The sequence below is a fragment of the Lissotriton vulgaris genome, unplaced genomic scaffold (genome assembly GCF_964263255.1).
Source record: "Lissotriton vulgaris unplaced genomic scaffold, aLisVul1.2 SCAFFOLD_6107, whole genome shotgun sequence".
Taxonomy (NCBI): domain Eukaryota; kingdom Metazoa; phylum Chordata; class Amphibia; order Caudata; family Salamandridae; genus Lissotriton; species Lissotriton vulgaris.
Window position 1 is genome coordinate 91,058 of NW_028247576.1, and position 16,774 is coordinate 107,831.

The window sequence follows — 16,774 nt, forward strand, 5'->3', positions numbered from 1 at the left end:
CTAACTATAACATCCTTGTAACCTTTCGTTTTTTAAGTGAATTTCTAAGTTTTTTAAATGCTTATTCCTAACTATAACGTCTCTTTAACCTTTGTTTGTTTTGGTGAATTTTTCAGTTTTTTTAACTAGCAATCACGTTTGCAGAGTGGTGGAGAAAGGTGGCTAGGTCTCCGACCAACTCTCAGGAATTCTGCTGTGTAGGACTTACACGAGGTACCAAGAGGGTTTCTTGGCCCCCATGGTCCCTCTGCAGCGAAGAGGACTTTATCCCTCACTAGTAGTGCGTCAGGAGGCACATTTGCAGAGTGGTGGAGAAAGGGGCGGGACCTCCAACAACTTTTCACAGTCCTACAGTTCGGGACTTACTGGAGGCAACAGCAGGGGTAGTTGGCTTCCAAGGACGTCTTTGTGTGCAGAGAAGATGTATGACTTCATCTTGTGATACAGTAATATACATCTGGGAACTATCAAGATGGGTTTTGGAGAAGCAATTGAGTGGTTTCCAGCTCTCCAAGAGTCTTACTGTGATCTTGGACAACTCACTTGATATATTTTTTAAAGTATATAAACTGAAGGATAGTTTCTTTGTTATTAAGCACAATAAAACTTATTGTATGTTAATTTATTGCATTTGAAATTATGGTCATAATATTATCATTTGATGTACACAGTCTTACCACGTTTTACAAATATATAATTTCTATGACTACATTTAGACAGTAGGATCAACTTTACATATTGTCCTTGTGTTTCTTGACACAATAGATTAGCTAAGGCCCTCATTAGGATGTCAGTGGCCATCCTACCGACATCCAGGATATCGGTCGGACCGCTGCACTAATATGCAGTCAGTTTGACCGCAGCAGTGGGAGGGACAGACCAACGCCTACGACAGGCTCAAGGAGCCCTTCGGGGCATTGGTCGGAGCGGAATACCTACGATGAAGGCGGCGCCTGTGCAGGCACCGCCTCAGGGATTATGATGTCCATTTCCCACAGCCTTTTTGTGGCGGTCCCACTGCCATGGACAGGCTGTCAGAAAAATACTTTAGGGGCCACAAGTAGGGCCCTCGTCCCCGTGGGCCTTCGCTATGTGGCCAGGGGGGCACATTTGGTGCCCCCCAAACTTCCATGAACATGGTGCCTGGCACACAGTGCATGGATGTTTATACACATGCCCTTTTCAACTGCAGCTTGTGCTATGGCCCTTTTCTAGACCGTAGCACAAGCTGCAATAGTAAACTGCATGTTTACGTCTGCCTACACAATAGGTGTAACATAATATGGCAGGTGGAACTGCTGACTACATGTCAGGCATTATCCATCCCTCTGCGATGGCGTCCGACCCCCATTGTAACGAGGCCCGAGTTCCAGGCCTCCTTTTTTGGTAAAGAAGTCATCATCACTGAGAGCGCCGGTTCCCCTCTGATGATTGAGCTTAGGCTATTTTTTCTTCAAGAGGTTTGTATTAAAATAATTGTACTCACATTGCTTCAAAGAATCTGAGAGGGATGTAATGTGAAATACAAATGCTCTAAATATTTTTTGATTAAAAAAGAATACATATGAGGCATTTGAAGTAGACTGTTTTTTGCAGCTTCATATATATCCCAGTTATTGGACAAGGAAATATCTTTGAATTTATTGAAACAAAACAAATCAAATCATGCTTGACCATTCAGAATTCCTTGCAGAATGAATAATCAGATAACTATTAAAGTGCCATCTCACTTTAGATTTCCATAACCAAACATGATAAAGAAATCTTAATACAGGAGCATAGTTTTTATTTTATAAGATTTGCTAGTAGTGGGATAATCGATCTGTGATAAAGAACAATGTGGACATGTGGAAAAGTATATTCTCTGGAAGCAGGATTGAATATTCTCCAGGAACCAGAATCATCTTAATTCTTTGTGTTCACCTTCTGAAGAAATGCTTGGTTCTGCAGCACACATTTTTTGCAAAGTTATCTCAGAGAAGCTTGTGAAATAGCTGATGTAAGAAAAACCAAAAGTGCAGGGTTCTTGAAAGCACTCATGCAGAACAGCAAAGATCAAATCTGAATATAGCTGGCAGCATTGCCCTGTGAATTGCACTAAAGAAATCTGTATTATTTGGTTGCCGATAACATTTTATGGCTGTCAAGGTAAGGAGCTTAACCTAGGCCAGCACTAGAATAAAGCGCGTGGCACTGGCACTCTTTTTTTTATTATTATTAGGAGATAAATGACTGAATGGAGGACTCTCTCCTAACAAATCTCTTTTTTTTGCATCGATGGAAGGGATGGTCAGAGCCCACCTGCTGAAACCCATGTGGTATTCTCATTATTTTTTCAATTCCTAACAATGCAGCCATTGGCATCTGATTAAAATCAGCTGCAGGCTTGGATTCAGTAATACAACAAAATAAAAAACAAAAAAAACTCTTCCTCCTTGAGCTTACCTACATTCATCCGGTAAGCCCACCACAGGGTACCACCTACTCCTGAAATTAGCAGGCTAGACCTCTATTTGATCTCAGTCAGGCCTGCTAAGAATTAAAAAAGATCAATAAATGTATCATTATTAGCTGTAACAACAATTTGTTACTTTCCTTTTTGCAGAAAGGCCTCGCTGTCTCGTCACAATGCTACCTGCTGCAAGATATGAGTACTACCCCCAAGACGAGGATGTTTGCAAGTGGCTGGGGCTGCAGGGGTAGTACAGGATCCAAGCTATATTTCACTGACAAGCTCAGAAACTGGTCTGTGATTGCTTGTGTCCCTTTCTTAAGGGTGCCTCACCTTGCAGTTCGAAATATACTGTTCCCAGGAGCAGCAAAGGCAGTATTTATTTATAAAGTTTTATATAGCGCGTACATGACCCACGGGGATATCAGAGTGCTTTACAGTACATAATTATCACATATTATACATGCAATTGGGAATCGCATATAATACAAATGAGGTAGACATTGCTGTTTGAGTAAAATCGGTGGCAAGTAGCCATCAGAGAGTTAAAGGTTTAGGATATTAATTTGTTCATGAGAAACATTTTTGCTTCTTTTTTGAAGACGTAAAAGAAGAGATTCTGCGTACGTCTGGGGGAAGGTTGTTCCAAATCTTCGGTGCGATACCTGAGAAAGCTCTGCACCCAGTACTCTCTTTGTGGAAGGATTGAGGTTTTAGTAGTAGTGAGGTTGCACTTCGCGAAAGTCTACAACCTCCTGATCGCTCTAGCTTTTGTGCTAAATAGCTGGGGGTGTTGCTATGTAGGGCTTTATGTGTCATGCAGGCGACCTTTAGTTGTATTCTCGACTCGTATGGTAGCCAGTTCAAAGCCTTCAGGGCCGGGGTGATGTGGTTATATTTTTTTTATTCCGGAGACCAGCCTGGCCGCAGCATTAAGCGATGCTCTGATAGGTGCTAGTTTGTATTTTGGAAGACTGCAAAGAGAGGTGCTTCCATAGTCCAGTCTTGGTAGTACTAGAGCTTGGACCGCCATTTTTAGATCAGACTGTGGGAGGAAGGGTTTACGTTTCCTTAAGATACTCAGCTGAAAGTTGGCTCCCTTGGTGGCAATGTAGATTTGTCCCTGCATATTTAAATGTTTGGCATAGGAAACTCCCAGGGATTTTGCGGAGTTAATGATGTGTGGGGCGCAATCAAAGGAAGTAAGATGCTTCAGCCATAAGTCCCTCTTGGGTGTGTGATTGGGAGGGGAGATGAGGAGGAACTCCGTTTTTTTGGTATTAAGCATGAGGTGGTTGCCATTGAGCCAACTTTGGGTATTATGAAGAATGGGGTTGAGGGAGATGAAGTCATCTGGTGAGGAGATTTTCATATATAATTGAGTGTCGTCTGCATATAGGTGATATAGAATGTTTGCAGAACTAAGGCATTTACAAGGGGTTCCATGTGTAGATTAAAAAGTATAGATGATAGTGCTGATCCCTGTGGAACTCCTAGTGTGACATTGGAAGGTTGAGAGAATGATTGTTTCAACTTGATTCTTTGGGTTCTGTTGCTTAGGAAGGAGGTAAACCATTGTAACACTGGACTGGTTAGGCCCATCCTTCGTTCAAGTAGGGACAGTAGATTGTCGTGTTTAACCGTGTCGAAAGCGGAAGATAGGTCAAGAAGTATCAATAGGCACGATTCGTTGTGATCTAATATTTTTAAAATGTCATCCGTTATTTTGGTAAAGCTGATTCAGTACTGTGACCTTGATGGAAACTGGATTGGTGTTTATCTAGGAGGTTGAAGCGATCGATGTGATTGCAAAGTTGAATTTGTACACATTTTTCCAATACCTTTGCCAGAGTGGGGATGCTGGATATAGGGCGATAGTTGTTGCGGTCTGTGGAGAGGGAGTTGGCTTTCTTTAGTATAGGTGTGACCTGCCCTGTTTTCAGACAGTCCGGTATGGAACCTTGCCTCAGACAGGAGTTGACAATTTTTGCCCATAGTGGTAGAATAGAGGACTTTATCATTTTGAATACAGATGGGGTAGGGGATCGGAGAAATGATTGGCATGGTTGATTGCTAGTAGGGTGCTCTAGATTTTGTGTTCAGTGATGGGCAAGAAGGAGTGCCAGTTGGCATTATTCTTTGGAACTCTGGTGGGCAGGCTGAAAAGGACCTTGATCTGTGAGTAAAGAGTTTTTTCTTGTTCAGTAGATAGTTGGGGTTTTTTCTTGGATTAAATGTCATTTTGAATGGTTCTGGTCTTTTCAAGAAAGAATTTGGCAAGCTCGTCGCCGTTAGGGGTAGCCGGGTTGCTTAGCTCCACTACGTTTGTAGAGTTACGCGATTGTTGTTTTACAATTTCAAATAGTTTTTTAGGACAGTTAATGGCTTGGTTCAGCTCTGTTTTGAATAAGTCTGCTTTAGCTTTTACAATTTTTCTGTTGTAAGTGTTTCTCAGTGCCCTAAGTTGGTATAGATGATCAGTGGAGGGTGCTGATTTCTATGCACGCTCAGCTAGTCTTAATTTGCGCTGGTCCGAGTTAAGATTCTCATTGAACCATGGTTTGGAGATTTTGGTGGAGACATTTTTTTCTTGAAGGGGCGCTGTGGTATCCAGGATTTCAGCATAGTGGCGTTGGAGAAGTCCGTAAGGTCATGTAAATCGGCCATGTCTGCTGATGGTGTCAGGGCGGAATTGCATTGGGACACCAAGGCGTTGGGATCAATATTCTTGATATTCCTTTTCCATTGTTTTGTTTTTGTAGGTTGGTTTCATTTTGGAGTTACCTCACTGTTGATGGAGAAGAAGATGCTGTAATGATCAGTCCAGTCCCATGGGGAGATGGATTCTAGAGATATAATGTTTCTTTTTGCTATGATGAGGTCTATTTTCTCCCCCTTGTTATGGCTTGGGCTTTCGCAGAATTGGGACAGTTCCTGGTCTGCCAGAAAGGATTTGAGACCGCTTACATCATGATCGCCGGTATTGCTCCAATGGAGATTGAAGTCTCCCAGAAAGATCTGCGGCACTTGTGAGTTGGCGTTGGCTGTAATGACTTCCATTAGCTCATCAATGAACTTCAGATTGTCACCCTGGGGGTTGGTGTATTATGTGAAGTTGGCAGATGATGCCCTTGTCGTCTGAGATGTTGGTGCAAAGATATTCACAGGAGGATAAGGAGATGGAGTCTGCTTGGATAAGCAAACCTGTTTCTATAGTGACACAGTGGGAAAAAGGATGAGTTGGAATGCTACCCAGAGTGACTGGCATTGGTCAGACTATTTGCAAGGAAGAGTTGAAAGGTGAGTGCAGTTTTACTGTTGGGACAATGATTTTGGGGTCACTAGTGCTATCACACCTGATGCATTACATGGTGGAATAGGTTCATGGGTCAGTGTTTTTTTTTTATCACTGGAGGCCTAACAGAACAGGGTCTTTGGGTGATGTCCATTCTAAATCAGGAGATGTTGGTGACTTGAAATCAGGGGTTTGACATGGGAGGCATCAGTTCAATTCAGGAAGTATAGATGAAATCAGTTTTAAGGTAGAAAATTCCAGGTGGGGAACAAAGGCATGGGGTACCTGCAACATTATGCAAACCATGACCCTTTTCAAGTTTAATGAAAGGTATCCCTTCGTACTAAAAAATCTGAAGTGGGGGTCAGAGACAATTAATCTTAATATGCAATGAGCACACTCAAATTCACTTAAGCACAGCACTTTATATGGTTTAAGTAACACTAGAACTGCTTTATTATCTCTTACTCTCTTGTCTTGCTTTACAGTCTGAAAAACATTATTGAGATGGAGCGGAACAACCAAACCAGCTTTGAAGAATTCATTCTGCTGGGCTTTCCTTTCTCTCGAAAGCTAGAGATTTTTCTGTTTGTGATCTTCCTTTTTGTTTACCTTCTGACAATAATGGCAAATGTTCTCATCATGGCTGTGATCAGAGTGGATGGAAAGCTCCATAAGCCAATGTACTACTTTCTGAGCCACCTCGCCTTTCTGGAGATGTGGTACATCACAGTCACTGTACCCAAGCTGCTTACCATGCTACTGGTGGAGAACAGGAGCATTTCCATCACCAGTTGCATGGCCCAACTTTATTTCTTTATGGCACTGGTTTGTACAGAGTGTGTCCTCTTGGCTATGATGGCTTTGGACCAGTTTGTGGCCATTTGTAAGCCTCTCCATTACAGCACCATCATGAGCGATCAATCAATCAATCAGGAGTTTGTTACAGCGCGACTACTCACCCGTGAGGGTCTCAAGGCGCTAGGGGTGGGGGGGTGCAGGTTCCATTCCATCAAGGAGGGGGTCTGTCGAAGAGCCAGGTTTTGAGGTTTCTTGCGAAGATGGGGAGCGATGTTGTCTGTCTGAGGTGGAGCGGAAGGGCGTTCCATGCTTTGGCCGCGAGGAAGGAGAAGGAGCGGCCTCCCGATCTGGTCTTTCTGGTGCGGGGGACCACGGCGTAGGAAAGCTGGGCTGATCGTAGGGTCCTTTGGGGTGCGTGGAATTTGAGTCGGCTGTTCAGGTATGCTGGTCCGGTGCCGTGGAGGGCCTTGTGTGCGTGGGTGAGCATCTTAAAGGTGATTCTCGCCTCAACGGGGAGCCAGTGGAGTGTGCGCAGGTGCTGGGAGATGTGGCAGTGTTTTGGCAGGTTGAGGACCAGTCTTGCGGTGGCGTTCTGGATGTTCTGTAGCTTGCGGATGAGGTTTTTGTTTATTCCGGCGTAGAGTGCGTTGCCGTAGTCGAGTCTGCTGGTGACCAGGGCGTGAGTGACTGTCTTTCGGTGTTCGAGGGGGATCCATTTGAAGGTCTTACGAAGGAGGCGGAGGGTGTGGAAGCAGGAAGATGAGACAGAGTTGATCTGGCGGTCCATTTTGAGCTCGGAGTCCAGGATGATTCCCAGGTTGCGTGCGTGGTCTGTGGGGGTTGGCGGGTTTCCGAGGGCGGTGGGCCACCAGGTGTCGCTCCAGGCGTCGGGGTTTGGGCCCACGATGAGTACTTCTGTTTTGTTGGTGTTTAGTTGAAGGCAGCTGTTTTTCATCCATTTGGCGACGGCTTCCATGCCTTCTCGAAAGTTGCGTCTGGCGGTGTTGGGCTCGTTGGATAGAGAGAGGATGAGCTGGGTGTCGTCTGCATATGACACGATGTTGAGTCCGTAAGTTCTGACGATGGGGGCAAGTGGAGCCATGTAGACGTTGAAGAGCGTCGGGCTGAGGGAGGAGCCCTGGGGGACTCTGCAGGTGATCGGTGTGGGATCCGAGAGGAAAGGGGGGAGTCTGACCCGCTGCGTCCTGCCGGAGAGGAAGGAGCAGATCCAGTTGAGGGCCTTGTCCTGGATTCCTGCATCGTAGAGTCTGCGTATTAGGGTGCGGTGGGAGACTGTGTTGAACGCCGCTGATAGGTCGAGGAGGATGAGGGCTACTGTTTCTCCTTTGTCCAGTAAGGTGCGGATGTCGTCTGTTGCGGCGAGGAGGGCAGTTTCCGTACTGTGGTTTTTTCTGAAGCCGGATTGGGAGGAGTCGAGGATGTTGTGTTCTTCAATGAATGTGGCGAGTTGGCTGTTGATGGCTTTCTCGATGACTTTCGCTGGGACTGGGAGCAGGGAGATGGGTCTGTAGTTTATGAGGTCGGTGGGGTCCGCTGAGGGTTTCTTTAGGAGGGGGTTTACCTCGGCGTGTTTCCAGTCGTCGGGGAACGAGGCGGTCGCCAGGGAGCGGTTGATGGTTTGGCGGAGCATGGGTGCGATGGTGTTGGCGGCTCTGTTGAAGATGTGGTGGGGGCAGGGGTCCGTGGGGGCCCCTGAGTGGATTGAATTCATTGTCTTCAGTGTGTCTTCGGTGGTGAGGGCTGTCCAGTCATCAATCGCTGGTTTCCGGGTGTCGGGGTGGTTGGTGAGGGTTCAGTGTGTTGGTTGTCTTCGTCGAAGTTGTTGTAGATGCTCTTGATTTTGTGGTGGAAAAAGATGCTGAGTTTGTCGCAGAGGTCTTGTGAGGGAGGGATGTCGGTAGACTCGCTGGTGGGTTGGGCAAACTCCTTGATGATGCTGAAGAGTTCCTTGCTGTTGTGTGCGTGGGTGGAGATTCTGTCTTCAATCGCTTTTTTCCTCGTTTCTCTGATGAGTTGATGGTGGGCGTTGGTGGCGGCTCTGAAGTTGTTGTGGGCTTCTGTGGATTTGGTGTTTCTCCAGGCCTTTTCAAGGCGGCGGCATGTGCGCCTGGACTCTCGAAGTTCGGTGGTAAACCATCTGGCTTTCTTGGCACGGGTATTGTTTTTCTTGAGGGGGGCTATGGTGTTGGTGCTGTCCGAGATCCATCTATGCAGGGTTCGGGCTGCGGTGTTGGGGTTGTCGTTTTCCGCGATGGTTGGGGTGGAGTTGTTGAGTGAGGAGGTGAGCTAGTCATCGGTGATTTTGGTCCAGTTTCTTTGTGGAAGCAGGTGCTGGTGTCTGGGGATGGTGGGTGTTCTGAAGGTGAAGTAGACGCAACGATGGTCGGTCCATGGGAGTTTGGTGGTGTGGCTGAAGGTGATGGAGTTTCCTGTAGTGAAGAGGGGGTCGAGGGTGTGTCCTGCTGAGTGCGTGGGCTCGGTCACGATCTGGCGGAGTCCAATGTTGTGGAGGTTGTCAAGGAGGGATGTGGTATTGGGGACCAGTTGATTGTCGAGGTGGAAATTGAGGTCTCCCAGCAGGGTGTGGTTGGTGGATGTGATGGCCTGCGGGGAGATAATGTCCGTGATGGAGTTGGCGAAGGGTCCGCAGGGTCCAGGGGGCGGTAGATGAGGGTTCCTCGGAGGGCGGCGGTGGGGCTGGCCAGTATCTTGAAGTGAAGGTGTTCCATCAGTTCTGTGGACTCGTCAGGGAGTGTGCTCAGGCGGAGGCTGGATTTGTGGACGATGGCGATTCCTCCTCCTGGGTGGATGGGGCGGTCCTTCCTGGAGATCTTGTATCCTTGGGGGATGGCGATGGCGATGTCCGGTCCCGAGGTGGTGTTGGTCCAGGTTTCGGTGAAGAATGCTACGTCTGGGGTGGTGCTGTTGAGGATGTCCCAGATTTCTGTTGCGTGTTTGTGGAGGGATCGGACGTTGAGGAGGATGCATTGCAGGGTCTTCGGTTCGGTTGTGTTCTTGTGGGCGGGTTGTGCTGGATCCGTGTTCTTGGCGGTGCTGCAGGTGTGCCGGCAGCGGTGACAGCTGAAGGGTCCATGGGTGTCGGCTGGTGATGCTAGCTTGCAGTTGTTGTTGCAGCCTGGGTTGAGTGCGTGGAGTGCTGCTGGGTCGTAGCGTTGGCGGGGCGGAGGTCCAGGGTTCCTGGTGCTGGTTGCAGACGGGTCGCAGACGGGCGCAGACGTGCTTGCCTTTGACGCGCCTTCGGTGCACCAGCGGCGCGCCTGCAGCCCGCGGCCACGCAGTGGCCGCCATTAAGTAGTGGTCGGGGAGGGCTGGACAGCTGGGAGGCGGGGAGGGGAGCTGGATTGGGCCAGTCGTGCTGGGGGGAGGGGCCGCGGGGGCAGCAGCGGCGGGGAAAGGTAAAGGGAGGCAAGAAGGGATAAAGAAAAAATGGAAAATAAGCAGAAATAAGGCACTAAAGAGCAGAGTTGCAGAAAAGAGCAGAAAGGTGAAAGATAGAAAGGGTAAAAAAACGCGTGAAAACGAGTGAAGGAGCAGAGGGAGAGAAAGGGAAAATGAGCAGAAATAAGGCACAAAAGAGCAGAGGTGCAGAAAGGTGAAAGATAGAAAGGGGAAAAAAACGAGTGAAAACGAGTGAAGGAGCAGAGGGGGAGAAAGGGAGAATGGGCAGAAATAAGGCGCAAAAGAGCAGAGGTGCAGAAAGGTGAAAGATAGAAAGGGGAGAAAAACGAGTAAAGGAGCAGAAAGAAAGAAAGGAGACAGAGGTCCACTGGACCACCAGGGATGAGGCGCAGGGAAACCTGCGGGTGGAGGAGGGCCTCGATCACCAACACTGAAGAGTGCAGGGGCAGGGGCACCTCACTTAATGGTGGAGCTGCGAGGGTGGGAGAGCAATTTCACTGACAATGAGTCAGTGGTCTTGCTCGCCGTCCCCGCAGTGGCCGCCATTAAGTAGGGGTCGGGGAGGGCTGGACAGCTGGGAGGCGGGGAGGGGAGCTGGATTGGGCCGGTCGTGCTGGGGGGGGGAGGGGCCGCGGGGGCAGCAGCGGCGGGGAAAGGTAAAGGGAGGAAAGAAGGGATAAAGAAAAAAGGGAAAACAAGCAGAAATAAGGCATAAAAGAGCAGAGATGCAGAAAAGAGCAGAAAGGTGAAAGATAGAAAGGGTAAAAAAACGAGTGAAAACGAGTGAAGGAGCAGAGGGAGAGAAAGGAAAAATGGGCAGAAATAAGGCACAAAAGAGCAGAGGTGCAGAAAGGTGAAAGATAGAAAGGGGAAGAAAACGAGTGAAGGAGCAGAGGGAGAGAAAGGGAGAATGGGCAGAAATAAGGCGCAAAAGAGCAGAGGTGCAGAAAGGTGAAAGATAGAAAGGGGAGAAAAACGAGTGAAGGAGCAGAAAGAAAGAAAGGAGACAGAGGTCCACTGGACCACCAGGGATGAGGCGCAGGGAAACCTGCGGGTGGAGGAGGGCCTCGATCACCAACACTGAAGAGTGCAGGGGCAGGGGCACCTCACTTAATGGTGGAGCTGCGAGGGTGGGAGAGCAATTTCACTGACAATGAGTCAGTGGTCTTGCTCGCCTGTCCCCGCAGTGGCCGCCATTAAGTAGGGGTCGGGGAGGGCTGGACAGCTGGGAGGCGGGGAGGGGAGCTGGATTGGGCCGGTCGTGCTGGGGGGGGAGGGGCCGCCGGGGCAGCAGCGGCGGGGAAAGGTAAAGGGAGGAAAGAAGGGATATAGAAAAAAGGGAAAATAAGCAGAAATAAGGCACAAACGAGCAGAGATGCAGAAAAGAGCAGAAAGGTGAAAGATAGAAAGGGTAAAAAAACGAGTGAAAACGAGTGAAGGAGCAGAGGGAGAGAAAGGGAAAATGGGCAGAAATAAGGCACAAAAGAGCAGAGGTGCAGAAAGGTGAAAGATAGAAAGGGGAAAAAACGAGTGAAGGAGCAGAGGGAGAGAAAGGGAGAATGGGCAGAAATAAGGTGCAAAAGAGCAGAGGTGCAGAAAGGTGAAAGATAGAAAGGGGAGAAAAACGAGAGAAGGAGCAGAAAGAAAGAAAGGAGACAGAGGTCCACTGGACCACCAGGGATGAGGCGCAGGGAAACCTGCGGGTGGAGGAGGGCCTCGATCACCAACACTGAAGAGTGCAGGGGCAGGGGCACCTCACTTAATGGTGGAGCTGCGAGGGTGGGAGAGCAATTTCACTGACAATGAGTCAGTGGTCTTGCTCGCCTGTCCCCGCAGTGGCCGCCATTAAGTAGGGGTCGGGGAGGGCTGGACAGCTGGGAGGCGGGGAGGGGAGCTGGATTGGGCCGGTCGTGCTGGGGGGGGAGGGGCCGCCGGGGCAGCAGCGGCGGGGAAAGGTAAAGGGAGGAAAGAAGGGATATAGAAAAAAGGGAAAATAAGCAGAAATAAGGCACAAACGAGCAGAGATGCAGAAAAGAGCAGAAAGGTGAAAGATAGAAAGGGTAAAAAAACGAGTGAAAACGAGTGAAGGAGCAGAGGGAGAGAAAGGGAAAATGGGCAGAAATAAGGCACAAAAGAGCAGAGGTGCAGAAAGGTGAAAGATAGAAAGGGGAAAAAACGAGTGAAGGAGCAGAGGGAGAGAAAGGGAGAATGGGCAGAAATAAGGTGCAAAAGAGCAGAGGTGCAGAAAGGTGAAAGATAGAAAGGGGAGAAAAACGAGAGAAGGAGCAGAAAGAAAGAAAGGAGACAGAGGTCCACTGGACCACCAGGGATGAGGCGCAGGGAAACCTGCGGGTGGAGGAGGGCCTCGAACACCAACACTGAAGAGTGCAGGGGCAGGGGCACCTCACTTAATGGTGGAGCTGCGAGGGTGGGAGAGCAATTTCACTGACAATGAGTCTCTGCCTGCTGCTGGCAGCTGGATCCTGGATATGTGGATTTCTCATCTCTATGTTGAAAGTCTACTGCATTTCCAGACTGACGTTCTGCAGTTCCAATGTCATCAACCATTTTTTCTGTGATGTCTCCCCTTTGTTGAATCTGTCTCGCACGGATATGTCCCTGGCTGAACTGGTAGATTTCATCCTTGCACTTTTTATTCAGTCGATTCCACTCTTCATCACCATTGTTTTTTATACTTGCATTGTGGTAACCATACAGCGAATGCCTACAGCCAGTGAACGCAACAAAGCCTTCTCAACCTGTGCCTCCCACCTCACAGTTGTCGTAATATTTTTTGCAGCCACACTATTTATATATGCTCGGCCGCGGAGAATCAACTCTTTTATCTCCAACATGCTGGTGTCTATGGTATACACTGTGTTCACACGTCTGCTGAACCCACTAATCTACACTCTAAGGAACAAGGAAGTAATAGAGGCCCTAATGGAACTTGTAGCCCGTAATCAGCTATTCCAAAAGCTTAGTCATTATTCTCAAATTTTTATATCTTAGACCAGGATTCCAGTCCAACTTCATTTTGTAAAAAGAAATTCCTCAAATTATACCATGTTTTTAAAATCTGTAAGTGCTGCAACTGTTGTATCTTTATCTACAAATTGATTTTGCTTGTGGCATATGCACTAGAAACTCAATAGCTTCAAGGGTGCCTATGTACCTGTTTCTGGATTCATGCATTCACACAGTATTCAAGGACCTAAACTTAGGGCCATATTTATGAGAAAGTAATGCAACGCAGCACAGCAAGTCACCTTGCTGTGCTGCGTTACAGGGAAAGGGCAGGGATGAAAAGTATTTATCACAGTAAAGCACATTCTTACCCTTTCCCCAGCGCTGGCACACAATGGGCTGCCTAGTGCCAACACAGGCATCCTTGCACCATGGTGCAAATGTTACTGCATTGGTTGCAGGATTGATTTCCTGCACAAAAACAACACTCTGAGGCATATTCCTTTATCTATGTGTACTGCAGAATGCAACACACATAGAAAGAAGAAGTGACAAGTAGAAATAAAGATTTTTCTGTGTATTATGCTCCAAAAGGAAGACATAGCATTTTGGCACATTCCTAGGTCTACCAGCACAGGTAAATCTGGTAATGCATCAAAATCCATGGGAGTTGCATGGGAACACCCAGTCAGTGCTCATGGAATGCCTTCCCAGGGCAAAGTACCGCAACATAGCGATTTGCACTGCGTTACTCCTGATTTATCAAGCCACTCAGGGCCATGCAAAGTGGCCTTGCGTGGCTTGATGAAATATATTTTAAGGTTTGCTTTGCACATGCACCACATTGAGTAGTGCAAATGCAATGCAAACCCTTGATAAATATGTCCCATATTTAAAGGGTGGTGATTGGTAGTACTTGAGCTCTGCCACATAACTATATCAGGTGAGAGAACTTAGTAGAGAAGGCCTCATTGGCTAATGCATGGCCTCGACTCTGTGAAAAGATACATTTAGAGAGCTTTTCTGGAAGATGCATATAGATGGAACTCCCCTCATATCGAGGGACTTAATGTTCCAGAGTATCTCTAGTTTCTTTTGGTCTCTTAGGCGGCAGTGATGCAGGACACACCTTGATGGAGTGGAGTTATTGATCAGTGGCACTAATTTAGAGTGGCAATCCTTTTTTGGAGTGTAATGTTTTTTTACTTTGTACTTTTATGTGGAATTCTTTGGAATTCCAAATCATAATAAATAAAATTGAATATTGAATTTATTGATAAGTGGCACTAAAGGCTTCAGGAGAGCAAAAAAGTGTGCGTGGGATGGTTGCTACTAAAGGAAGGATAGGGTTTGCTTGATCAGGAGACTGGTGGTGGTGTCAAATAGCTGCCATAAGAAAACAGTTGCTGTTGAGAGAAACAGAGAAAGAGGAGATACTCCTAGCAGTAAGGAGCTGTCCTGATCAACAATAGTAGGAAACCTCCACATGATTTGGGATTCCATGGCTCAGACAAGCTCCACTATGTCCATCAGTTGGATTAAGGGAACGAAGTCTAATTAACCTCTGGTGGATAGTCGTATGGGTTGCTCTGGTCCCACCCTACTCCAAAAGATGAGAAAAATCACCCAAGACAGCAGCAGCACAGAAGACATAGGAAAGGCCATGGCTAGTAAGCAACTTTCTTTTGCTATCACATACAGACCCAGTCCTCTGAGTGATTTATGATATCAGACCAACACCTCACCTAATCATGGATTGTATTGTGAACACTAGAAACTAACTATATGTTAGTCATAGCACCTTGGGATCCCTATCAAGGGGCTTTGGCCATCAAAATAAATCAAAACCACCTATGTGGAGGGTGATAGCTTATTTGCTTCAGTAATTAACAGCTGTAGGCCACATTACCCATGGGGTTCTCCTCAAGTTTGATTGTTGACCTACTTTGTCAAGACTCTTGGGCCCACAGGGCTTAAGCCAAAAGACAGCTTATTGAAATTGAATTGGGATTTTTAATGTGCTATCCAGAAGAGGGCAATTACATTCCAGCTTGATTCAGAATTCCTTTTCGAGAGGGCATTAGATGCTAGTTTAAAGGGGACACACGTGTAAATAAAGTAAAGTGATCAATGTGCTTTTCATAATAAAAAGACATGCCCTGCTTTAGTGCAATAGAAATATTTATGGCTGGTCTGCGACACAAGTCAACAACGTTTCAATCCCATTCACAAATGTGGGATCATCATGGGGACTTGCTGATAAGGAGCCCAAGGCTGAGAAGAAAATAGAGTCAGCCGGCACTGGATCAGTGGAAAAGGCTGGTTTGAGAGCCTGCAGATAAACCAGGAGCAAGGTATGTAGGTGCAGGAGCAAGGTATGTAGGTGGTTGTAAGTGGGATGATCCTTTTCTTGACAGAGCAAGGGTCAACTGAGGAATCCTCAGGTTCAATAAGCCGGGGTCTGCAGGAGCCATAATCTGTACCCCGAGATGCCAGGTAAATTCAGAAGCCAGTTCTGGAAACTCAAAATCTCTGGATGAAGTAGAAAACTAGGCGTGTCAGCTCCGACTTTCCAGAGATCACTCTCTGTAGTTTGGCCTCACACAGACTCTGGCCTTTTGGCTTTACTATTTCATCATTGAATTATGTTTTTGTTGTAAATATTGTGTTATTTTTACATTAGCAGGCCATTATTCATTTTCTTTATGTCTCAGCAACATTGAGAGGGGGCAAGCATCAAGAAGTTAAGACGTTCATCTCCAGCCGTATCATGATACATCACACAAGGTTCCCCCAGGGAGGAGTTGAGTGCAGTGCAAGCTATGAGGCCAAATATAGCAGTATGGTCCCCGCTCTAGTAGGGTAACTGTAACATGACTACTTTGTTGCTCACAACTCAAATACTGTGTAATTAAAAAATATATCTTTGTAGATCTTGGAGGTCTTGATGTGGTTGTGCATATGTAGGTGCCCATATTCAAGTGAGTTCAGTCCCTCTGTAACATGGTACATGGGTGCTGGCAGGTGTCTCTGAGTCCTGATGCGTAAAGTTGTGGGAATGTAAACGAAAAGATGAGCTTTAACGGGATACATATGAAAGGGATTTGAAGAGAGGCCAAGTTTTTAATTGCAACCTCTGGCGGAGTAACTTGCCTAAAATGATTCCATCATTTCAAAACATGTAGTATGCATTTTTTAAACTTTTAGAAGCACTGCTGCACCAAAGTCAACAAAGGGGACACCGACTGCAGAATGTATTTCTTATTCAAACCATTTACTCATTAAAAAATCTTTCATCAATTTAAAAAAGAAATAGTGAGTAATAACACATAGAAAAATACTGCAATCAATCAGTTCACCATACAAGATGGGATTTCTGGTTGGCTAAGGTTTGCGCCAAAACCAAGCCGAAACCACCACTATAGTCAGGGTAAAGGCGTTACACGCTGAAGATAACTCCTGCTCACCCTCTTGGTAGCCTGGCACGAGCAGTCAGGCTTATCCCAGAGGCAATGTGTAAAGAGTTTGCGCAACACACACACACAGCTGCACACCCTAGGCACACCACAAAAGGAACTCCACACAAGGTTATATCAAAAGTAGCCTTTGTATTATCATAAACACATTAGAATACTAATCACACAATATACACTGTGCCAACTGGCACTTGGAAATATTCACAGGGGATTATATACAGGACAGGGCCAATCGGCCACTGCCAGAACAGGTAAGTTAATATAAAACATAACCAGTAGATACTGGTACCATAATGACCTAAGCATTATCACATTAGCATTAGACACCATCCTAAAATATCA

At 46.8% G+C, this 16,774-nt stretch overlaps 1 protein-coding gene across 1 annotated transcript; it reads left to right on the forward strand.

Annotated features, from left to right (window-relative positions):
* Window positions 1-6,254: 6,254 nt before the first annotated feature.
* LOC147665146 (olfactory receptor 6B1-like) lies at window positions 6,255-12,948 on the forward strand (the record flags this gene model as incomplete). The annotated part of the gene is made up of 2 exons (XM_086949731.1): window positions 6,255-6,685; window positions 12,446-12,948. Coding segments are annotated over exons 1-2 (934 nt in total), but the record flags the coding sequence as incomplete, so codon positions are not given.
* Between the last annotated feature and the right edge of the window lie 3,826 nt (window positions 12,949-16,774).